A 20,078-nucleotide genomic window follows, 5' to 3' on the forward strand; every position below is an offset into this window, starting at 1 on the left:
CAGCGATAATTTTTTAACATTTTTATTTAAAAAATGTAACATGTCATGATGTGGGGTTAGTCTGGAGCACAACCTGTGGTCACCCCGTGGCAGAAAACACACTCTCCGATGGAACAGATGTCCCGGGAATAAAGAGATAACGTCTCGCTACAGTGGCCAGCTTTGGGAAACGCCTTTTATTTGCTTGTGGATGTTTGCGTCGCAAGTGATACTGCATTGTACTTGCACTACTGCTTTATTTTAATACCAGTAGCAGATTTTGCAAGTAACTTCGGTGCCCTTTCTGTCGAAATGGGCCTACTTTTCGCTCGCTTCGTTTGGCTTGCTCAGCTAAATATGTCTGTAGGCGTGTGGTTGCATATGTCAAGGCACTCGCGCGCGCACGCTCGTTTTCTCCTTCTTTCCAAAGCTCTCATCCTGCGTCTGTCATTGCTAAGCATCCATCAGCTGCGAAATCCGTTACAACAAGGACGTTTCAGCAATGGATTTCCACCACCGAAAAACCCTTGCTGTAACTCTTTAAAAGATTTATTCACGAAGAAAAGTAAAAAACTCTGTTTGGGTGCACCCAATTTTTGAGTTGGTTCTTATTACGTGACTTGGTTCGCTTGCGTCGTACTGAAAAATTGAGATGTTTTTAACTAGATTTGGTGCAGGCACGCTCCTGCAAAAACGAGCGCTTCTCTTCCATAATGAGCGTGCATACCACTTTTGAAACAACGAACATGAGCACAAAAAAAGACGTGGTATGTGAATGGCCCCTTCATCGGTCAAAATGTTTACTCTCGGTTAACGGTTAAACGGTCAATATGCATCCCTAACTGGGATATAAACATAATATAACATACAAACATACAAAACTAATTAATTTTAAGCCACACAAAGTCAACATATTTGTATTTCTTGCTCTGAATCTGCCATAAAATAAAATAAAAGTTTACTGATCTTTGAAAAGGTGTACCTGTGTTATTATGCCATTATAATTATATTAGTTGAAATTGGTCTTAGAATGACAATATTATCATTTATCGTGATCATTTCTTGGACAATTTATCGTCCAGCAAAACTTGCTATCGTGACAGGCCTACTGTGAGTTTTATTATTGCAAAACCAGCCACACTACCCCTTGATGGTTAGTCATATAATGTAGCGATCCAGTATCTTCATTTTATAACTGCGTGATTCCTTGATGTGCAAAATGACTGTATATATGTGGATTTGCTGCTTAAGAAAAATGTCTTAATTATTAATGCTGGAAACTATGATGCATTTTGTTCAAGAAAAAGTTGATGAAAAAGTTAAAAAGAACAAAATGTATTACATTTTTATTGAGAAAATCTATTCTTTTTATAATTATAATTTTTTTAAATGTAAACTTATATTACTGTTTACTTCATGGTTATACTACATTTCAGAGTCATTCCATAGCAAATTTGATTTGTATTGACAATTGGTTTTACGGAACCATTTGAAACCAACATTAATACAAAAAGTGTGCTGTTCCTTTTGTTTAATGTAATCTCTCTTATTTGTCAATGACCCATAAACACATAACACTTCAGTGTAGTGTGTGTGTGAGTGAGGAGGGAGACAACTGACTGCAGACCGTTAAGCACTTCCTCTTTCCCATGGTCTGGGGCACAACCCGAGAGGGACAGCACTGTCATAATCACACACATCACACGAAATCCCTAATGGCAAGCAGAAAGAAATCAGCTGCACAGTGCACACCCAGAGTTCAGTGTCCCTCTGGACAGGCACACATGCGCTCACACACCCAGTCATATACAGTGAAGCTCAACTCACACTCGATTACAAAGTGTTTGAAGTTTGTGCCTGAATATCCTCTCTGTGAACTTCAATGTCTCTTAACTGTTCATGAAAACAGTCAGTGCTTAGGTGTTGAGAAGTGATTATAAAAACAGCTGACTGCTTATCCAACAAGGACATTTTGAAAATCATTTTTAACTTGAATATTTTAGTTGTGAGGCTTTAAAGGGGATGAATTAAGAGAATTATCTGATCTGAGAGGATTTTAGACTGCCGGCACTGTCAAATCTCAAGATAATTGTTCCCTTTTCAAGCATCAGCACTCCAGCCATCAAATACTGCTTGTGTAAAAAAAATCACTGCCTTCAGCAACACATTTGAAGACAATTGCTGTCAGAGTTCAATTGTATGCTGTAAGCAGTTTTCCCATTGAAATGCATAATCTGTATTGGCCTAAAGTCATAGTTTTGTTCTCTCTCTCTCTCTCTCTCTCGCTCTCTCTTTCATATATATATATGGTGATTGTTGAATATCTGTAATTTGAAGGGCTGCATTCTGTCAAGCCGCACTCTCATGAAATTTTTTTTACACAAGCTGTCACTAGACTGGTCCTGGTTTAAAAGGTACTAATATGTAACTTTAAGGAACTAATATGTACCCTTAATGGTAAACAAGTACAACAGTGTACCCTGATAAAGCGTGCCAGCCCAGTGACAGATTTTGTAGCTGTTTTTGAGAGTGCATATGCAATTTGCTATATATCATGTCAAGTACCATATAGTTTGAGAATGAAAATGATTTCGACCCTATTTTTTGCACTGTCAACACATTAGATTCATGTTAATAGGGTCTGATGGACCATAATTATAAAGCATTTTCTTAAGACATGTCCAGTAGACACCTCATCCTCTAGTTTATTTTGAACATATGTAGTTTTGTACACTTTTTCTTTTTTTCTCACTTGACTCTTGTCTCCATTTAACCTTTGCTTTCTGAAGCACATATTCACACATATTTCATGTGTTCTTCAGATCCATGATTTAAGTCTGGCTGTGTCAATTTGGTCCGTGCTGTTTAATGCGTTTTGTTTCGAGCATTGCCAGATGCTTCTGGATAGATCTGCTCCGATCATTTACTCTTCAACACACTTTCATCCTGACTGTGACTCAATGTCTGAATGGGTTTCTGTTCTAATGCTGTGAAACTGCAATTTTAAAGATGTATAAAAACATAATGGCTTACTAGTTATGATAGAATCTAGAAATAAAATCTGCCGTTTTATAACACTAGATATGATATGTTATTGTAAGGTGCTGGTTGGGTTACATGCTTGGTACGAAAAGGAGTGGGCACAACATTTAAAAGAAATGTAGAAATGTCTGTATGTCTGTTTTTAATAAATGAAGGTTAACACTACAGATGAAGATTTCTGCGTGGCATCTGTGTCGAGTTTTTTTATTCTTTTAACAGTGTGTCATTCACGGCACACAAACTCATCATGCAAACCATAGGTGGTCTTTGCATCTCTCACAAGGCTCTTTATAGCAGATGAACAATACTGCCCTGTTAAAGCCTGCATATGCAAATCATTGTCATCACAACACCAGCACCACTCCATAGGACTGATCCATGCGTGTGTTGTTTGTTATTCATTTATTTGCTCTTAGCTATTTAATCTTTAAAATTATTTGTTGGTACTATATTCATACACACAAGCGTTAAGTTACTGTATATCACACTTCGGATGACAGTTTTTTTAATATCTCTGAGCATAATGAAGGAAGGATCGTGTTATATCCTGTTAAGTTGTCAAAATGTAAGCGTTGACATGCAAAGTTGTGCATGATGCGATAGCATAGTAAATAAGTAAAAGGTCATTGATGTGCTGCCATTACCAACATGCCTTAACATTTAAAAATTTCTTGCATGCTTTCTCATTTACTGTTGTTGATTAATTTTGTGTGAACTCTCAAAGTTCATGAATTTTGGGTCCTTTAGCATAATTGTTGAATGTGCTAATCAAACTGAAATGTCAGCATTTAAGAAGTCCAATGTACAAGTGTTGGCACCTGAAGAATTTCAGCTTGCTTTTGTCATCAACATGAATTCAAGCTCATTTCCCCTGTTTTTACTGTTAAATCAGCTTTGCTATCAGCTAATGCTCACAAAGAACACTAATTATTTGCTGTTAATGCTGTCATCAAATTTAATGTCAGCTATTTATTAGCTATTAGCAACAACAAAAATTAACTTATCAGTATCAGCATAAATTGAATATTGTAATTAAATTATAAACGTCCTACTGTATATAGTGATACAGAAGACATTGAATCTAACCTGTTTAACATGTTGCTGTGCCATATAGAGGGTAGACAGTGGACGAGAATGTTTGCTTTGTCAATTCTGCGTATGTGTACAGTTTTTCTCAAGAAGTGTTAAATGTGAAGTTTCTATTTAAAGTAGCCTTCACAAACCTTAACCTTTAACTCCAGACCACAGCAGTTTATCATGCAATACTAACCCACCCACACGCCGTCTTCTCTGCCGCTTTCTTGCTCAGAGATAGGGCTTTAATCTGGTCATGGTATAAGCATTAGCTCTGCTGGGTCACACACACACACACACACACACACAATCCAGCCTCTTAAGACATGAGTGTCATCTGGTGCAGTTGTGTGTGTTCTGTCCTAAAATGCTTGAAAGGGTGAAGTGACCGGCTGTGTAGAGATTAATCTGAGATGTGCAGAAGTGTATAGCATCTCATTTATGATGTTCACTGTGCAGAGTACAACATTTGTCACAGTTTGTTTCTGCGATTCCATAGTGTATGGATGTGAAATTGCTATAGGCACATGAGTGACTTTATTTTGTGTGTGTTTGCTTGACTATGAGCTAAAATATTATATTGTGTTCTCTTCTCTCACTATGTGATACCTGAATTAATCTCGTGGTTTTATAGATGATGTTGTTATATTGTTATATTCCACACATAACTTGTGTCTACAGAATTCAGCAGATTGTTTTCTAGGCCTGGTCAAATGACATCTTCACTGTTTCTATAACTGTAACGTATCGATTTTCATACGGTTTTAACAATCTATTTATTTATTTAATTTTTATTTTTGTTATTACTATTTTTTTATACAGAACAGGATAGATAAACAGATTAATTTTTTCAGAGAGAATTCTGGAAAAGAATTGATGCCATGTTGAATTCAGCCATCATATAGGAACAATAACACCATTAAGAATCTGGAGAAATCATGTCACAGTGAAAATCAGAGATGCAATTACATATTTAGCTGTATTTTATATGTCTTATCTATTACTACTCTAATTTATTACAGGGTGCTGCAATTAATGAATCTAATTAATCACAAACTAAATTTAGCTGTGAAAATAACCCAAAAATAATTTAAAGCTATTATTGTGTTAAATGTTAAGGTACAACGGCCTAACATAAAGTATGGAACATAAAAGAAGATAATTCCAGAAGCATCTCAGTATTTTTGTTCATGCAGTGAAAGTCGTCTTCAAAACACTTTCTTTTATGTTTTATGTCATTCAGGTTTGAAACAACATGAGGGTAAATGATGACAGAAATTATTTATTTTTGGTGAACTATCTTTTTAATGTTTTTATTTAGTTATTTTGATAAATTAAAATACATCGCTGTGTTGCTCAGAGACACAACAGGTGTGCAGTGGCTATATAAGCTAGGTTAGGTAATATTTGTGTTGGAAAAATGTAACAAAAACACAATATTGTCTTTAAAATAACACTATTAACTTCTTTACTATAAAATCACATTTGCATCTTCTGGCAGTCCATGATTTGCACTCATGTTCTTTGTGACAAAAACAGCACTTGTGTGATTTGGCTATTGCTCTCGCTGCTGGTATGATATCGCTTATCAAATGATATAAATGAGACAAAAACTCATACAGGGGCATTTTTGCCCCAATATCTTGAATTTTAGGGCATAACTTTGTTTATGGGGTTGTTGCCATGCATCATATTTGTCAACAGTCAGTTACTGTATGAAATGTAAGCTGCAGGGGTCAGTACATTAACTGCGTTAAAATGTTTCAATTGGATTTTTTTCTTAACTAATTATGTTAAAGTGTTAAACTGACAGCCCTGATGTGTGTGTGTGTGTGTGTGTGTGTGTGTACATATAAATGAACAGCAAAAGCATGTTCCTTCTTATCAAGATCGACAGGTCCTAGAGAAGCAAATAAAACAACTTTTACATGCATTTGATGAAGATAAATTACTAATGATATGTCTTATTAAACTTGCATAGATGTTATATAAACAAACATCTTTCTTTAAATGTCAAGATCACCCTTATATCATTAAACCATAAACCACAGTATAATATGCTTTCACAACTGAGGATCTTATCAGGAACAACTGCAGAGCCTAGAACAGCAAATGATGATGATAAAATAAAACACTTACCTTTTAACAAAACCCTTGCATTGTGCTCTCATGCTGCACCTTACTTCATTTTATATATTTATATATATATATATATATATATATATATATATATATATATATATATATATATATATATATATATATATATATATATATATATATATATATATATATTAGGTTTTTTTCCACTCTGGTAGAGGAGTACCAGTCAGAAAGTGGTCAGTTTGATTTGACGTGTGTTAAGCACCACATGGAATCTTCTAGACAACTGTGAAGAGTTGGTGTTGTAGTCAGACAATCTTGCAGTCTGAATATATCAGACTATTGAGTTAATTGAGTTGTCTATGCAGTCAAGTGGACTTAAACATGCAGACAGTCTTGGAGGCTGAATATTATCGTCAAATGAGCAGACTAGTGTAGTCAATTGAGCAGAATGAATTCAGACACATGGGTCATATCTATAAATGAAAGCATGGTGAAGTGCTATCAGACATCTTAAGAGACTGACAGGGATGTCTGTTTGCATGTGATGGGGGGATAGTGGTTTTATGCATTCCTTAAGAGAGAATTTAAGGACAGTTTTTAGGGTTTAAAATCTGCGATAAGTGACTTGAGATGAACAAGATTTCACCAATATTTTGGTCATAAACTCTTATGACTGAAAAGGTTTTTTTTTTTTTTTTTTTGCAGTATTGTTTGCATTTTGCACCTGTGACCAGATGCATTTTGTGTTATTTTTTGTGAACAGGGTCAAGTATGTAGCAGCATCAGACATTCAGACGTCAATGTTTTCATGTTCACTGTACCGCACTGGGATTCTTTTTTATTTTTTTTTATTTTATTTTTTTTAGTTTGGTTTAGTGCATTTATCAAATTGCAAAAGACTGCAATTTAATTCTAAATATTTTGATGAGCTGTTTAATTTAAAGTGATGTGCTGCTCTTTGCATGTCAAATGTGTTTTCAGCTGCTCGGTTTACAGTACACGCTGCTGTAAAGCTGGATTCAGACATACATTGTGAGCGGCGTGTTTTATTACACATTGTTCCCCTTGGTTTTCCACCAAAATAAAAGCTTAAAGGTTTTATTGCTTAAAGATGTAAGTATTTAAGAAATAATTGACAACTGGCTGTTGAATTATTAAAAAATAAGGCACACCCGAGGTGGTAATGTATCATTTTAGAGCTAGTACCAGAGACGAGAGAAAGAGCATGTCTGTGTGGAGCTCAACAGTGTTCGGCAACAAATTTCTGCCATTACAAAAAGTAAAATGTAACGGTGCAGTAATTACAGTAGAATTACTATAATTTTAATGAGTATAGTTAATAGAATTATATAGAATAGATTTGGGTTCCTAAAAACAACAGTGTGAGTGTAGTTGTGGCAAAGAGAAATGGCAAACGCAAAGACATTTTTTCCACTCTGCTCACTGTGGACACTGAAAAGGTCTGAGAAGTTTCCTTTAGCGAGTATATCCAGGCTCTTAAAGTATCTCTTTCTGTTGGCATCAATGAGTGGTCTCTTTGTTCTTCTGCATGGATGTTTTAGTGGCAGCAATATGAGATGATTTCATATTGAGATTAAACGTTTACATTTCAATACAAGTCATTTGCATTATGTATTATGACAAAATCATCACAATACAAGTTTTGGGCCAAATTGTTTAGCCCTAATGTGTATGTTCCTTGAAAAATGTAAGAAAAGAGCTGCTGAATTCTTGTATCTCTGTCTCTGTCTCTCTGGAGTATCACCAGGTAGCCGTTTATGTGACTCAGAGCTAAAAATATAAGTACCGTTGTGTTCCTTTCTGCGCTTAGTTTGTGTTATTTGAATTCATCTCAGGCTTTTAAGTTTAATGAGTCAAGTTTCCAGTTACAAGTTGGTCTAACAGCCTTACCTTACATGAGTCACCAAAAGCTAATTAGTCTTTCTCTGCTGACTTCAGCCCACAGACCTTTGAGTGTGTGTTGAGCTGTGTTTTCCCTTGAAGCAAGTTTACACTCTCTGTTGTAGGTAGGCCACGGGGGCGGCCTTTTGAGCAAACCCTGCACGCTTTCTTTCTCTCTGTGCCTCCACTTCTCTGTTTCTCTGTTGGAGTGCAGTAGATGAAATATCAGCTCATTATATAAGGTCAGCAACACATTTTGGATCATTTGGGACAGACTAGCCGTTTGTGTAAACATAAACTCTCATAATACACTGTATTATGAAACCTGGCAGTGTTTTCTTATTAGAATTAAAAGTGGGTGCCTATGCGTATAAAACCTAAATGGAATATTGCAGCATATAAATACAAAACGCTAAGGAGATGGAAATAATGAGGATATGCTCACAAAGACCTAAGCTCACAGTAAATGAGATCTGTACTAATTGTTTGGTCATTTCACCGTTACTGTTCTTTCTCTTTGCAAAGTCTATACTCTGGAAATATGTTGAATATGTTTGTATTTGTTACTGGTTTGGATTTAAACATGAACAGTATAGGTGGAATACTGCAATGGAGTATAGTTCAAAATCTGTGTATAAATCTGTCGATAGTGGAGTCTGCAGTTCAGTCAGGCCCGTACCAACTTACAGTAAAGACCACACAACCACACAAAGCAAAGTACTACAATTCTTGATCCTTTGTCAGTTCATGCATACTGACCTCAGTTTCCTCTCAAAGCGTAATTCACACAGTGGTACAGTTTGAAATCGTCACCTATGCTGACCTTAGCACTGAGAACCAAACACACATTGTACTTCCACTGTCATCTACACGTCTGATTATTCAGCAGATTTCTTAAGGCACTAAATAGCATTTTTAGAACTTGGTAACAGTGAACTTAAATCACCAAGCATTTTGCTGAATAAACCTGTGAAGGCCATATGACCATATAATATGATTGGCATACATCTTTTTCAGTATACTTTTGTAGCCTTTATTCATTACATTATGAGAGACATGCACTAGTATCATCCACCAGCAAAGCACTAAGCTGTCACTTTAAAAGCTTGCTTAAATTAACTCTGACAGTGTCATGCTTATATTCACCGACTGTTTATGGAAAATGCATATTTACAGTAGGACTTTTTTCTTTATCGTTTAGAATAATGTGTCAGTCATGTGGTGTATTTTTGACAAACAGTTAGTCACTGGTGACCTTTTACAGTGTGGGAATCTGATAACAAGCCCGTGCGCTCACATGACTTCGAAACTTTAAGTTCAAACAAGATCAAGATAAAGTCTGCAATAAATCCACATATTTCCAGCACTGTTTATAGTATAGTACTACTCTGTAGTACTTCAATTGTCAGTGTATTTAATAAAAGAAAAGTTTTTCATTAGATTCCACTGCTTTTATTATCTCTTGTTATATATAGAGAATTATAACAGATTGTTACGAGACTGTTTCATTGGACAGTAGTGTGGGTGGCCTTTTCATGTGATTGTGCTCAATAGAATAAGGTCTCATGAGCATTACTCTAATTTTATTCATTAAGTATTCCACAGCATGTTTAATCTGTCATATTTAGCTGGATATCATTATGGTTATGTGTTTAAGGAGTTAGTGTTTTGAGGCCTTGTTCTGACTGTCAGTCTGCATCATATTTTTGTGCATATCCGATAAGAATTGGATCATATTTTGGCAAGTGTGAATCTCAAAAGATCTCAGGAAATAGAATTTTTTACTTTCTATATTCATATGTAGTTTGAAATCCTATTCAAATCAGTTTTTGGGAAATCCATTTCAGCCTGACCACACAGATTGAGATTTAGTGTAGCTTTTCTCACACCGTATAAAGTGTAAACATGTCAGACGTTGTTGGTAGAAAATATGCTGAATGTGTTTGCAGAAATCTATGACATCCTTTGGGTCAAGTGTTGTTTTGGGCCCTAGTAAAAAAAAATATATATTTTTTGATTTTTAGGTAAACTATCCCTTTAGGGCCACTATTGAGAAGTTTCTCTGTGGGATCAGAAAGAGTGAGAGCGTAGATGACTTCTATAAATATCGCTGTCAGATACACTTTCTCCAGGTAATGTTACCTGAGAGCAGTCAGGTATATCATGACCACATTATACTCCTGAATCAATTGTTATCGTATGTCGTCTAGTTACGTAGCATTGCTGATTAAAGGAGGTTTCATTGCTTACTCGGATGCAGAGTTTTTAGATGCCTAGGGGAGATGCTTTTCTTCAGCTTAATCTGAGCTGCTAAATAAGTCACACAGGTGAGAAGAATAGAGCTGATTGGCATAGAATAGTAAAGAATAGAGCTGATTGGAGTGTTTAGTGGAGGTCTCATAACCCATCATTGTTATTTCAAAAAAGGTTAAAGGAACAGCACTGCATTGATGGAGACAGTCGGACCAGATTTGTTCATGTGTGTGTTGTCTGTGTATTGTGTGCGCTGACCGACTCGCTCTTGCACCCACAGCATCCTCTGAGGAAGACATCAGTCGTGGCGTATAGCATCTTCTCTTATCACCGAGTCCAATGGATGCATTGTTTGGCCTGCGTTTCAGGCGGAAAGCCTGTGAGCCAAGCGTCCCGAGGCGCTCCAGCGTGTCACTTCCAGCGAGTAAAGCGCGCCGGCGCTCCAGCGTGGGCCTGCCGTCAGCCGTCCTGGCTCAGAGACGCAGGTCTAGCACTCAGCTCCAAACCAGCAACGTGCCACCGGGAGTCATACAACACCGAAGAGGACACTTCACCAGGAGGAGGTCGAGCGGCGCAACGGCCTGCCTGACCCCACGGTTCACTATCCGACGGAGACAGGCTGCCAAACACCGTAGCATTCACGCCCAGCTCCTGGGCCCATCGCTGCTCTTGGCTAGCGTGGTGCAAATGAGTGAAGATCACGAAACTGAGAATAAGAGTGCAGAAGAGTACTCCTCTCTCTCGGATAGTGACTGTAGCCAGGAGGAGCACAAGCAAGCAGTGATGGACTTAGAGTCGGAGTCTGATGAGTGTATGACGTGGTTGGCTCAGGGTTTGATGCCGGGTGAAAGTATTCAGCCTCGCCCCCTCATCCGTGCCCCACGTTGCCTGCGCCGAAACTCCTCACATCTACTTCCAGCTGAGGCCGTTTACCGGAGCCCAGCCTCTTATGGGCTTTACGGCCGTTACCGTAGGACCAGTCAGGCGCAGGGGCTGTTTAATGTAGGTGGATTGTGGCCAGGGAGACGAAATTCTCTCGCAGCACGAGGATCAGTCACACTGTACAGGACGAGCTCCCCTTGCTGGACAGATCTCGGTCTTTCACACACACTGCAGGAAACTTACTACAACCCACAGATTGACACATGGAGTGCGTTCCTCTCGTATGTAGAGCCCTAACTACAGCTGTATGTCTTAATGTGTGCGTTTGTACCAGGAGCTATTTAGACTTTGCTATCACTTTTTGTTGCTGTGGGTATGTGTTAGCATATATTATATTTATTATCAGCAACACATAATTTAAAACCCAAAGTGAATGACCTTAATGCTAGCCTCAGCATTCCAACAGTAATTCCATTATATGTGATTAGTAAGGAACTTCATCTCCTGTATTCTTTCAGATCATTTGAAACAATAGTGAACTATTGAACTGAATATGGAAGAAATATGATTGGTGGAGTCTGAGAGCAGTGGGTTTATTTTATGAGTGTCAGTTTGGAGTGCAGCTGAACACAAAGTTTCAATGTTTCTGTGTCTCATTTATTTTTACTTTCTACTTTCATTTTTCAAATTGAAATACCTCTCTTCTCCTTTTTTTTTGATTTACATGTGACGCACACTGTTAAACAACAGTACTATGAATGTTTTGTTTAGTGTAGATCTGGGCTATACATCGAGTTTCTGTTTCTCATTTTTGCTTGATGTTTTATGGGACCTGTCTGTTTCATGTTTGTTTGTAGGAAGGCCATTTCCAAGTCCGGTCTCCAGCACCTCTCATGCCAGCCCAGTGCTGCACTGTTGGCCAAGGGGGAAACGGACCGAGAAATCCGCAGCACAGTGGACTGGAGTGTGAGTAACACAAACCCAAATAATCTAGACTTCACATCTTGATAGAGCTACGGTTTCTTTCTCTGGTTTCACATTTGTGACCCTGGACCACAAAAACAGTCTTAAGTCACTGGAGTATATTTGTAGCAAAAAAATAAAAATTTTATTAGTCAAAATTATCGACTTTTCTGTTATGCCAAAAATCATTAGGATATTAAGTAAAGATTATTTTCCATAAAGATATTTTGTAATTTCCTACTGTAAATATGTAAAAACGTAATTTTAGATTATTAATATGCATTGCTAAGAATTCATTTGGACAAATTTAAAGGCGATTTTCTCTATATTTAGATTTTTTTGCACCCTCGGATTCTAGATTTTCAAATAGTTGTATATCGGCCAAATATTGTCAGATCCTAATAAACTATACATCAATGTAAAGCTTATTTATTCAGCTTCCAGATGACAAATCTCAATTCCAAAAAATTGACACTTAAGACTTAAGTTTTGTGGTCCAGGGTCACACTTAATTTGATGCTTTGTATCTGAGCAGGAATCAGCTCTGTACGGAGAGCACATCTGGTTCGAGACAAATGTCTCTGGGGACTTCTGTTACGTAGGAGAACAACACTGTTACGCCAAATCCCTGGTGAGTGTGTGTTTTATAAGAAAGAGTGAGTAAACCAAGGAGAGTACATAGTGGGGCGAAAGTGACATTCGACAAATTTTTGATTTGAGAGAATAACAGATGGTATAATATACAGCAAAATGCTGATGGAGAATATAGACGGTTTCATCGGCAACAACATAAACAAACGTTATTGCGCATGCACGCTTTTGTGGCCCTAACTTAACTTCTGGTAGACTTCCAAATAGAAACAATGACAACACACCCTCTAGAGTAGATCTTTTTTTTTTTTGATGACAAACAAAATATGTTTGCTGCGTAAATAAAGTAAAAAAAAAAGATATTGTACTGTAATGTGAAATAAAAAAATGTGATAAAAGATGTTCTTAAAGCAATAATTGTATTTTACACTATAGAAGCATGGCATGTGCTTAGAATTGGTTAAAATAGTTGCAGTATGTTTATTATTCTACAAATAGTAACACTTTGGGGTTCACAAAGTTCATTGTTTTGGGAAGGGGAGATGTAGTGATATCTGATTAGTGAGATCGTTACTGAGTGAGCCACGTCCCTAAGCAGGGTGTTTTGACACTGTGCGAGTGTTCAGTAAAGTTCAGTTTCGTACCTGCTATGCTGTGTGATCAGTACGCTGTCTCGGCTCATCCTTGAACGCAACAATAACATGCTAGTCTTCCTTCAGAAATAGTGATATAAAAACACCCGTACCTAGTTTTGATATTTAAACATAGAAGTATAAGGAATTATTATAATTAAACGTGCAGTACGTAACGTTACTCATGTTTATTCAATGAAGCCTTTTAAAAAATCGATCAGTTTTAAAATCGTGGTGAGTCTCCAAAAATAAATAAATGTATGGGAAACACATCCCACAGAACACCCACCTGAGCCCAACTTCAGTCTACTCATCACTTGACTTTAACTGCGTTTGTAGAAAGCACCGCAGCCAGACCGATATACACAACACAGACCGGAAGTTAACTTAGGGCCAGGCGCGTGCGCCCGATGAAACCGTCTATAGAAATAGATTGAAGGTAAAAGGGGAAAAAGAGAATCTACTAATTGAACATTTTGCTTTTTCACTCATATTTTCTCTCTTAGTGTATTGCTGCCCCCTGGTGGCTGGCTTACAGAATGCATTGCATAATTTCAGCTTTTAGACGATGTTCATTAAATCATGATTTAGTTCTTTTGATGGTTAATTTTGTACCAAGTGAAGATCACCTGTCAGAGTAAATCTAAAGTCTCTTTTTCCTGGTTTTCACAGCAAAAGTCTGTTGCTCGGAAAAAGTGTGCTGCTTGCAAGATCGTAGTTCACTCCATCTGCATTGAACAGCTGGAAAAGGTGAGTGCTGTTTCCAGTGGAAACGCAAAGGTAGAGTCGTGATCTGACACTGCATCACAGACCATACATGTTCCTCCCTTCAGTTATTGGACTGGAAAACTCCGCCTAAAGGGGAGGGGCTTGATGAGGTGCCCCTCAAAGACCCATCATTCAGAGTGAGAAACCCTCTAGCTTATTCTCAGACTCGGCTGGGGCTAATAGATCACTCATACATCTGATCTTAGTAAAGACTGGTGACTGTCTGGCCTGATAAACCTAGAACAGCCAAATAACCGAATCCTGTTAACATCTGGAGCCACTTTAGCTCTCAATCCATCCACCCTGTGAAGGGGGCATTCAACTTAATTGGTTTGAAGACAAAATCTGGTTTTAACCATGTAATTCAGAAAGGTTTTCTTGCCAGACATATTCTGTTTCTTATTGCTACCTAAATCACTATCAGTGTGATTGGGCAAGTCAGTGTCGGGTTGGTGGAGTTATATTTTATCCAGGAGGCACAGATTGTGTGTTTCCAGTACTGAATCTGGCTGGTGTCTTCTACAGTTTGTGCCTGGTATGTGGGGCTGATTGTGGTGAAATGATGTTTGATCAGGGATGATTTTAATCATACTTCACACACTAATCATTTTAACAAACTCCGAGAAGACATAAAGGCAAGTGGTGCTTCTGGTTTTTGCTCTGTTCTAACATGCTTTTGAAATTCCATAATGTATTTTTCCCTCTTTAGAAGCATTGAGCTCAGTTGGAAATCTCCAAATCTGAACATGTTTTCTGGAAAACAATCCAACTGTTTGTGGTTTTGATGAACTACTGTATTTTTCATTCTTAGGGTTTAAATTAGGGTAAATACTGAATCGTATTGAAGAAAAAAAGTTTTTTTTTTCATTTTCTTTCAGATAAACTTCAGATGTAAACCATCTTTCAGGGAGTCCGGTTCACGGAACATCCGGGAAGTGAGTTTCTTCTTTTTTTTTTTTTTTTTTCTTTTTTTTTTCTTTTTAATATATTTCTCCTAATTTGCCTGTATTCTGATTCTGTCAAACTTATTACTGTAAAACCTTCATAGCTCGATATAAACAGCCAACAGCAGTCTGCTAAGAGGCCGTTTTAATTTTTTTTTTTTGTCATTGTATTTTTAATATTTATAAATAAAATTAAGACAATAAGTTCTTCATTTTTTTCCCCACTGTTATTTGTAAGTTTAAGATGTGTAAGTAGCTGTCTGAATGACCCCAGACTGTTTTACACACACACTTTATGGACAGGTGCTGTTTGCTGTTTAAATCTTTCTTTTACCCTTTTTACCTTCTGTTTTCCTTTTTACACATCCCTGCTGTTACTCTCACTGCTGTAATCCATCCCACATCTCTCCATTGCACTTCTGCTCCCTCTGTGTTCCCTGTCTCTTCCTTGTTTCTCATCTTGCCTTGGTGGGTTAGCATACCTGGCGACGCAGAGCTTTCAGAGGTCGCCGTGCTTTGGAGCAAATGAGAGGTGCTGCAGTTAAGTGTAGTGCGCACACCTCTGTCACACAGGTATCACACACACTTTCACACAGCTCGGATGACTCCTTTACTTAGCTAAATGAGGGCTTGTGCATTTCGTTAGTTTTAAAATAAATCTTATTACAGTTACTTCAAACTAACTAGTTAGTTAGAATTAGATTTGTGTTTTTTTGTGTGTGTTTCTAACAAATAAATAATGATCCACAAATACATTTTAGTATATGTAAATGGACATTGTGCAAAAGTTTCAAATCTGTTTGTACTCTCTGAAGTAACACAAGTGTGGGAAGTGGGTCAGAAACTGAACAGTGCATTATAGTTATTATAAGAGGAATTACAGTTCACTCTATTTTCTGTAGTCACATCACATCTGGTACAGATACTGTATGTGTAAGCCCAAACTATAACACTTAACCCTAAAAGACAACTTAAAGGGATTGTTCACCCAAAAATGGAAAAGTGATGTTGTTTATCTGCTTAACCCCAGGGAATTAACGATGTGGGTGACTTTGTTTCTTCAGTAGAACACAAACCAAGATTTTGAACTGAAACCGTTGTGGTCTATTACTCTTTTGATGTAAGTGGATGGGAATCACGGCTTTGGGAGTCCAAAAACGCATACAAACAAAACCAATTTAAACTCTGCAGCTTGTGACAATACACTGATGTGTAAAGACACAAAACCATTTGTCTGTGCAAAAAACTGTACAGTATTTATATTGTTTTTTTTACCTCAGATTTTCACAGCAATGTCTGAACTCTGTCCTAAGTGCGTCCTCCTGAGCAAGTTCTTCTCAACAGCAGGTGCCTGATGCATCTTCTTCTTCTTGCTTTACGACGGATTGGAGACTTATAAGTGCATTGCCATCATCCATCACTCAAATGGACCATTGACACTCTATCTACAATCTTAATTAGGAGTGTCAATGGTCCACTTGAAAGATAGGTGGCGGTAATGCACTTAAGTCTGTGATCCGCCATAATGCAAGAAGAAAAATAACCGGCACCTGCTGTTGAGAAGGATGCACTCAGGAGAGTTCTAACCATTCCGACATTGCTGTGAAAATTAGAGATGAAAAATGATAAATACTGTTCAGATTCTTGCACAGACCGATGGTTTTGTGTCTTTATATGTCAATGTATCATCATGAGCCGCAGGGTTTAATTTGGTTTTGTTTGTGTAAGTTTTTGGACTCCCAAAGCCGTGATTCCCATCCACTTACATTATAAGAGCAATGACTGCAGCGGTTTGAGTTAAAAATCTTGGTTTGTGTTCTACTGGAGAAACAAAGTCACCCACATCGTTGATGCCCTGGGGGTAAGCAGAAAAACATCACATTTTCATTTTTGGGTGAACTATCCCTTTAAAACTGCAAAAATGTATATAATTAATTTAGACTTAATTTTTATAACATAAAAAAATCTGAATGATCGTTCGTATGTCTAAGGGAGTTTGTACCCAAAGTATTTAAGTATTAATTTTCCAACACTTACATAGGCATTTCATTGTGGCGTTCAACTCATTTGCCGACATCTTGAATACATCTCCAGAGGTTTTCTGTTCTCATGATTTCTGTTCTGCTATCTGCTCCTTCAGATTATATCTTGATGCCCCACAGCATAACCCCACAAAATGACTGGTTTGATGTGGCATTTTTAGCACAGATTATCATAATCTGTTGATGGCACAGCTATATGAGATCATTTCTTTTGTTTGTTTGTTTTTTTTGCAGCCAGCAATAGTGCGACACCACTGGGTCCATCGAAGAAGGCAAGAGGGCAAATGCAAACAGTGTGGGAAAGTGGGTATAATGGATCACATTTGTTTGAGACATTACATATGTTAAATGTACATTTGAAAAGTCAAATAATTGAAGACTATAGTTTATGACAGAATCTGTTCTCTGCCTACAGGGGTTTCAGCAGAAATTTGCCTTTCACAGTAAAGAGATTGTAGCCATTAGCTGCTCCTGGTGCAAACAAGCAGTAAGACTCTCAGCATACTGTATATGCATTAGAGTGTTTTGGTATTGTAGCGTATGTAAATGTGTGTAACTTTCCTCTCTTTCTCTGTCTGTCTGCAGTATCATAATAAAGTGACATGCTTTATGCTGCAGCAGATAGAAGAACCGTGTTCATTAGGAGCACATGCTGCTGTTATAGTACCTCCTACCTGGATCATACGGGTTCGCCGACCTCAGGTACAGCATTACACATTACTTCTCTGTTGGGGTTGTTGGGCAGTTGTATGGGAAACATCCACAAGTTGAATTAAATAATGATTTGAATTTGATGGCTGTGCTATCAGCTCCTCTATGGCAACATTAAATGTAAAACTTGAGATGGAAACACCTTCGGTACAAACCCCAAGGCTGTAATTTCTGCACATTTTCAAAACGTGGTGTAGTATTACTTTTTCAAAAGTTTTTTAAGAAATGTTCTGAAATGTTTTTGTCTTCTTGAATTGTAAAAAAAAAAAAAAAAAAAAAAAAAAAGGCAGTTGTGTTCTGTGCTTTCCCTGATTTTTAAACGCTCAGTAACTATAGAGCCAGAGAACATTTTTATGCTGAAATATAAATCTTTTCATCTAGAGGTACTTTAGTTTTACATTGTGTTTTTAATGATTGTGATTTCGTCGTAGAGTGCTTTTGTAATGTTATTGTGCTACTTTTTAATCGTAGTCCTCATTAAAGTCAAGCAAAAAGAAGAAACGAACCTCTTTCAAACGCAAATCCAGCAAAAAAGGAGCAGAGGTATGAGTACAACCACGTAATTGTTAAGTGTGCCAGAACATGATTCAATTAAATAAGCAACGTTTTTGGGGGGGAGTTTATATCTTCACCCCAGTCACTCTTTCTTTCTCTTCTTTAGCAGGAGGCTCGATGGAAGCCCTTCATTGTGAGACCTATTCCCTCTCAACTCATGAAGCCCCTGCTGGTGTTTGTAAACCCGAAGAGCGGAGGAAACCAGGTATTATTATAACATGCTCTAGCAAAAATCAGAAGTAATTATTCAGTATTAATTCTATTAATAATAATTAAATGAAACCTGAAAATAATACCTGTTCTCTCGCATGTTCTCTCAGGGAGCTAAAATCATCCAGTCCTTTCTGTGGTATCTGAACCCTCGGCAGGTTTTTGATCTCAGTCAGGGGGGTCCTCAGGAAGGGTCAGTACCTGCATGTGGAATACTTCACAACAGGGGTTCCCTGTTTTTGTCATCCGAACCCCTTTAACAGCTTTTATTAGCTTCGTAGGGTAGCCCTGCTTCAGAAGAACAATACTTATCTGTCTCATTGTGATGACGTGTTTCATTAAGATGATTGATGTTTTTATGTTTATTCATTCTTGTTATATATTTCAGCTTGGAGATGTATCGCAAAGTTCACAACTTGAGAATTTTGGCCTGTGGTGGGGATGGCACGGTGAGTGTGTGTGACCGTGTCTGTATGTGACAAAATAATCTGCTTCGATATAGTCTGTGATCACCTTTTGTAGCTGTTAGCCAAAAGGATACTGTAGGAATTACTGTATGAACCCCTCCAGCAAGGAGGCGGCATTACAGTCTTATCTCCGAGTCTGTGAGCGGCTCTCGAGAGATGATTCTTTTGAGCCATAATACTATTCAGATGAGTCATGTGTTTGAGGAGTTTTCTGACATATAGTGCTGACGTGTGTGTCCTGGTTTACCCCACGCTGTCACATCTCCGTAATCCGTTTGTGTGAGTAATTAAGAGTGTTAAAGTGGAATCTGAATGCAGTCATATTTCATACCCTGACTTTGATCCATGAGAGAGAAGTTTGGGAATAATGCCTTAAGCCTATCTGAAATAAGGAGTTTTAATCCACCCGTCCCATCACTCGTCTTACAACAGCACAACTTCTGCTTTCGGAGTTAAACACTCCATATATTCATATTCTCCTGTGTTTTTCGCTCAGGATTGATGTGATATTACAAAACAAGATATCTTACTCTAACTTGTTTGTTATTTAGGTATTATATGATTTCTGCTGAAATCTGATAGAGACATTTAGATTTTTATGGATTTCGTTTTTTGAAAGATTTTGAGCATTTCTTTTTATCTCTCTCTCACATGAATACACACACACACACACACACACTCACATGAACTGATTCTTTGTTTCAGGTGGGCTGGATTTTGTCTGCTCTTGATCAGCTGCAGCTAAACCCTTCTCCTGCTGTGGCAGTACTTCCTTTGGGCACGGGAAATGACCTCGCTAGGACGTTAAACTGGGGTGGGGTGAGTGGAACTTCAGTCAGACACATTCATTCCAAACCTTAGTCTAAATTTGATTGTAATTCATGCAGCATAGTCTGCTCATTCATTTGTAGAATGGTTTGATGAATGGGTATGTTTTGTACAACCGTATGCATGTAG

General features: G+C 37.6%; 1 protein-coding gene across 18 annotated transcripts in view; it reads left to right on the plus strand.

Annotated features, from left to right (window-relative positions):
* The window catches only part of LOC127961122 (diacylglycerol kinase zeta), an 80,462-nt gene that overhangs the window by 23,495 nt on the left and 36,889 nt on the right, over window positions 1–20,078 (plus strand). For 4 of the 18 annotated variants that reach the window (XM_052560067.1, XM_052560065.1, XM_052560069.1 and 1 more), the window contains exons 2-15: window positions 10,637–11,519; window positions 12,096–12,204; window positions 12,737–12,832; window positions 14,097–14,174; window positions 14,258–14,329; window positions 15,071–15,127; window positions 17,413–17,481; window positions 17,594–17,665; window positions 17,764–17,880; window positions 18,361–18,432; window positions 18,551–18,649; window positions 18,765–18,847; window positions 19,043–19,103; window positions 19,827–19,940. In XM_052560067.1, the coding sequence (XP_052416027.1) occupies window positions 10,696–11,519; window positions 12,096–12,204; window positions 12,737–12,832; window positions 14,097–14,174; window positions 14,258–14,329; window positions 15,071–15,127; window positions 17,413–17,481; window positions 17,594–17,665; window positions 17,764–17,880; window positions 18,361–18,432; window positions 18,551–18,649; window positions 18,765–18,847; window positions 19,043–19,103; window positions 19,827–19,940 (1,923 nt within the window). In that variant the 5' untranslated portion in view covers window positions 10,637–10,695. Of the gene's footprint in view, window positions 1–10,636; window positions 11,520–12,095; window positions 12,205–12,736; window positions 12,833–14,096; window positions 14,175–14,257; window positions 14,330–15,070; window positions 15,128–17,412; window positions 17,482–17,593; window positions 17,666–17,763; window positions 17,881–18,360; window positions 18,433–18,550; window positions 18,650–18,764; window positions 18,848–19,042; window positions 19,104–19,826; window positions 19,941–20,078 lie in introns of those variants that run through there. The other 14 variants (XM_052560068.1, XM_052560066.1, XM_052560071.1 and 11 more) reach the window with 7 other exon arrangements.

The sequence above is a fragment of the Carassius gibelio genome, chromosome B7 (assembly GCF_023724105.1).
Source record: "Carassius gibelio isolate Cgi1373 ecotype wild population from Czech Republic chromosome B7, carGib1.2-hapl.c, whole genome shotgun sequence".
Classification (NCBI taxonomy): Eukaryota; Metazoa; Chordata; class Actinopteri; order Cypriniformes; family Cyprinidae; genus Carassius; species Carassius gibelio.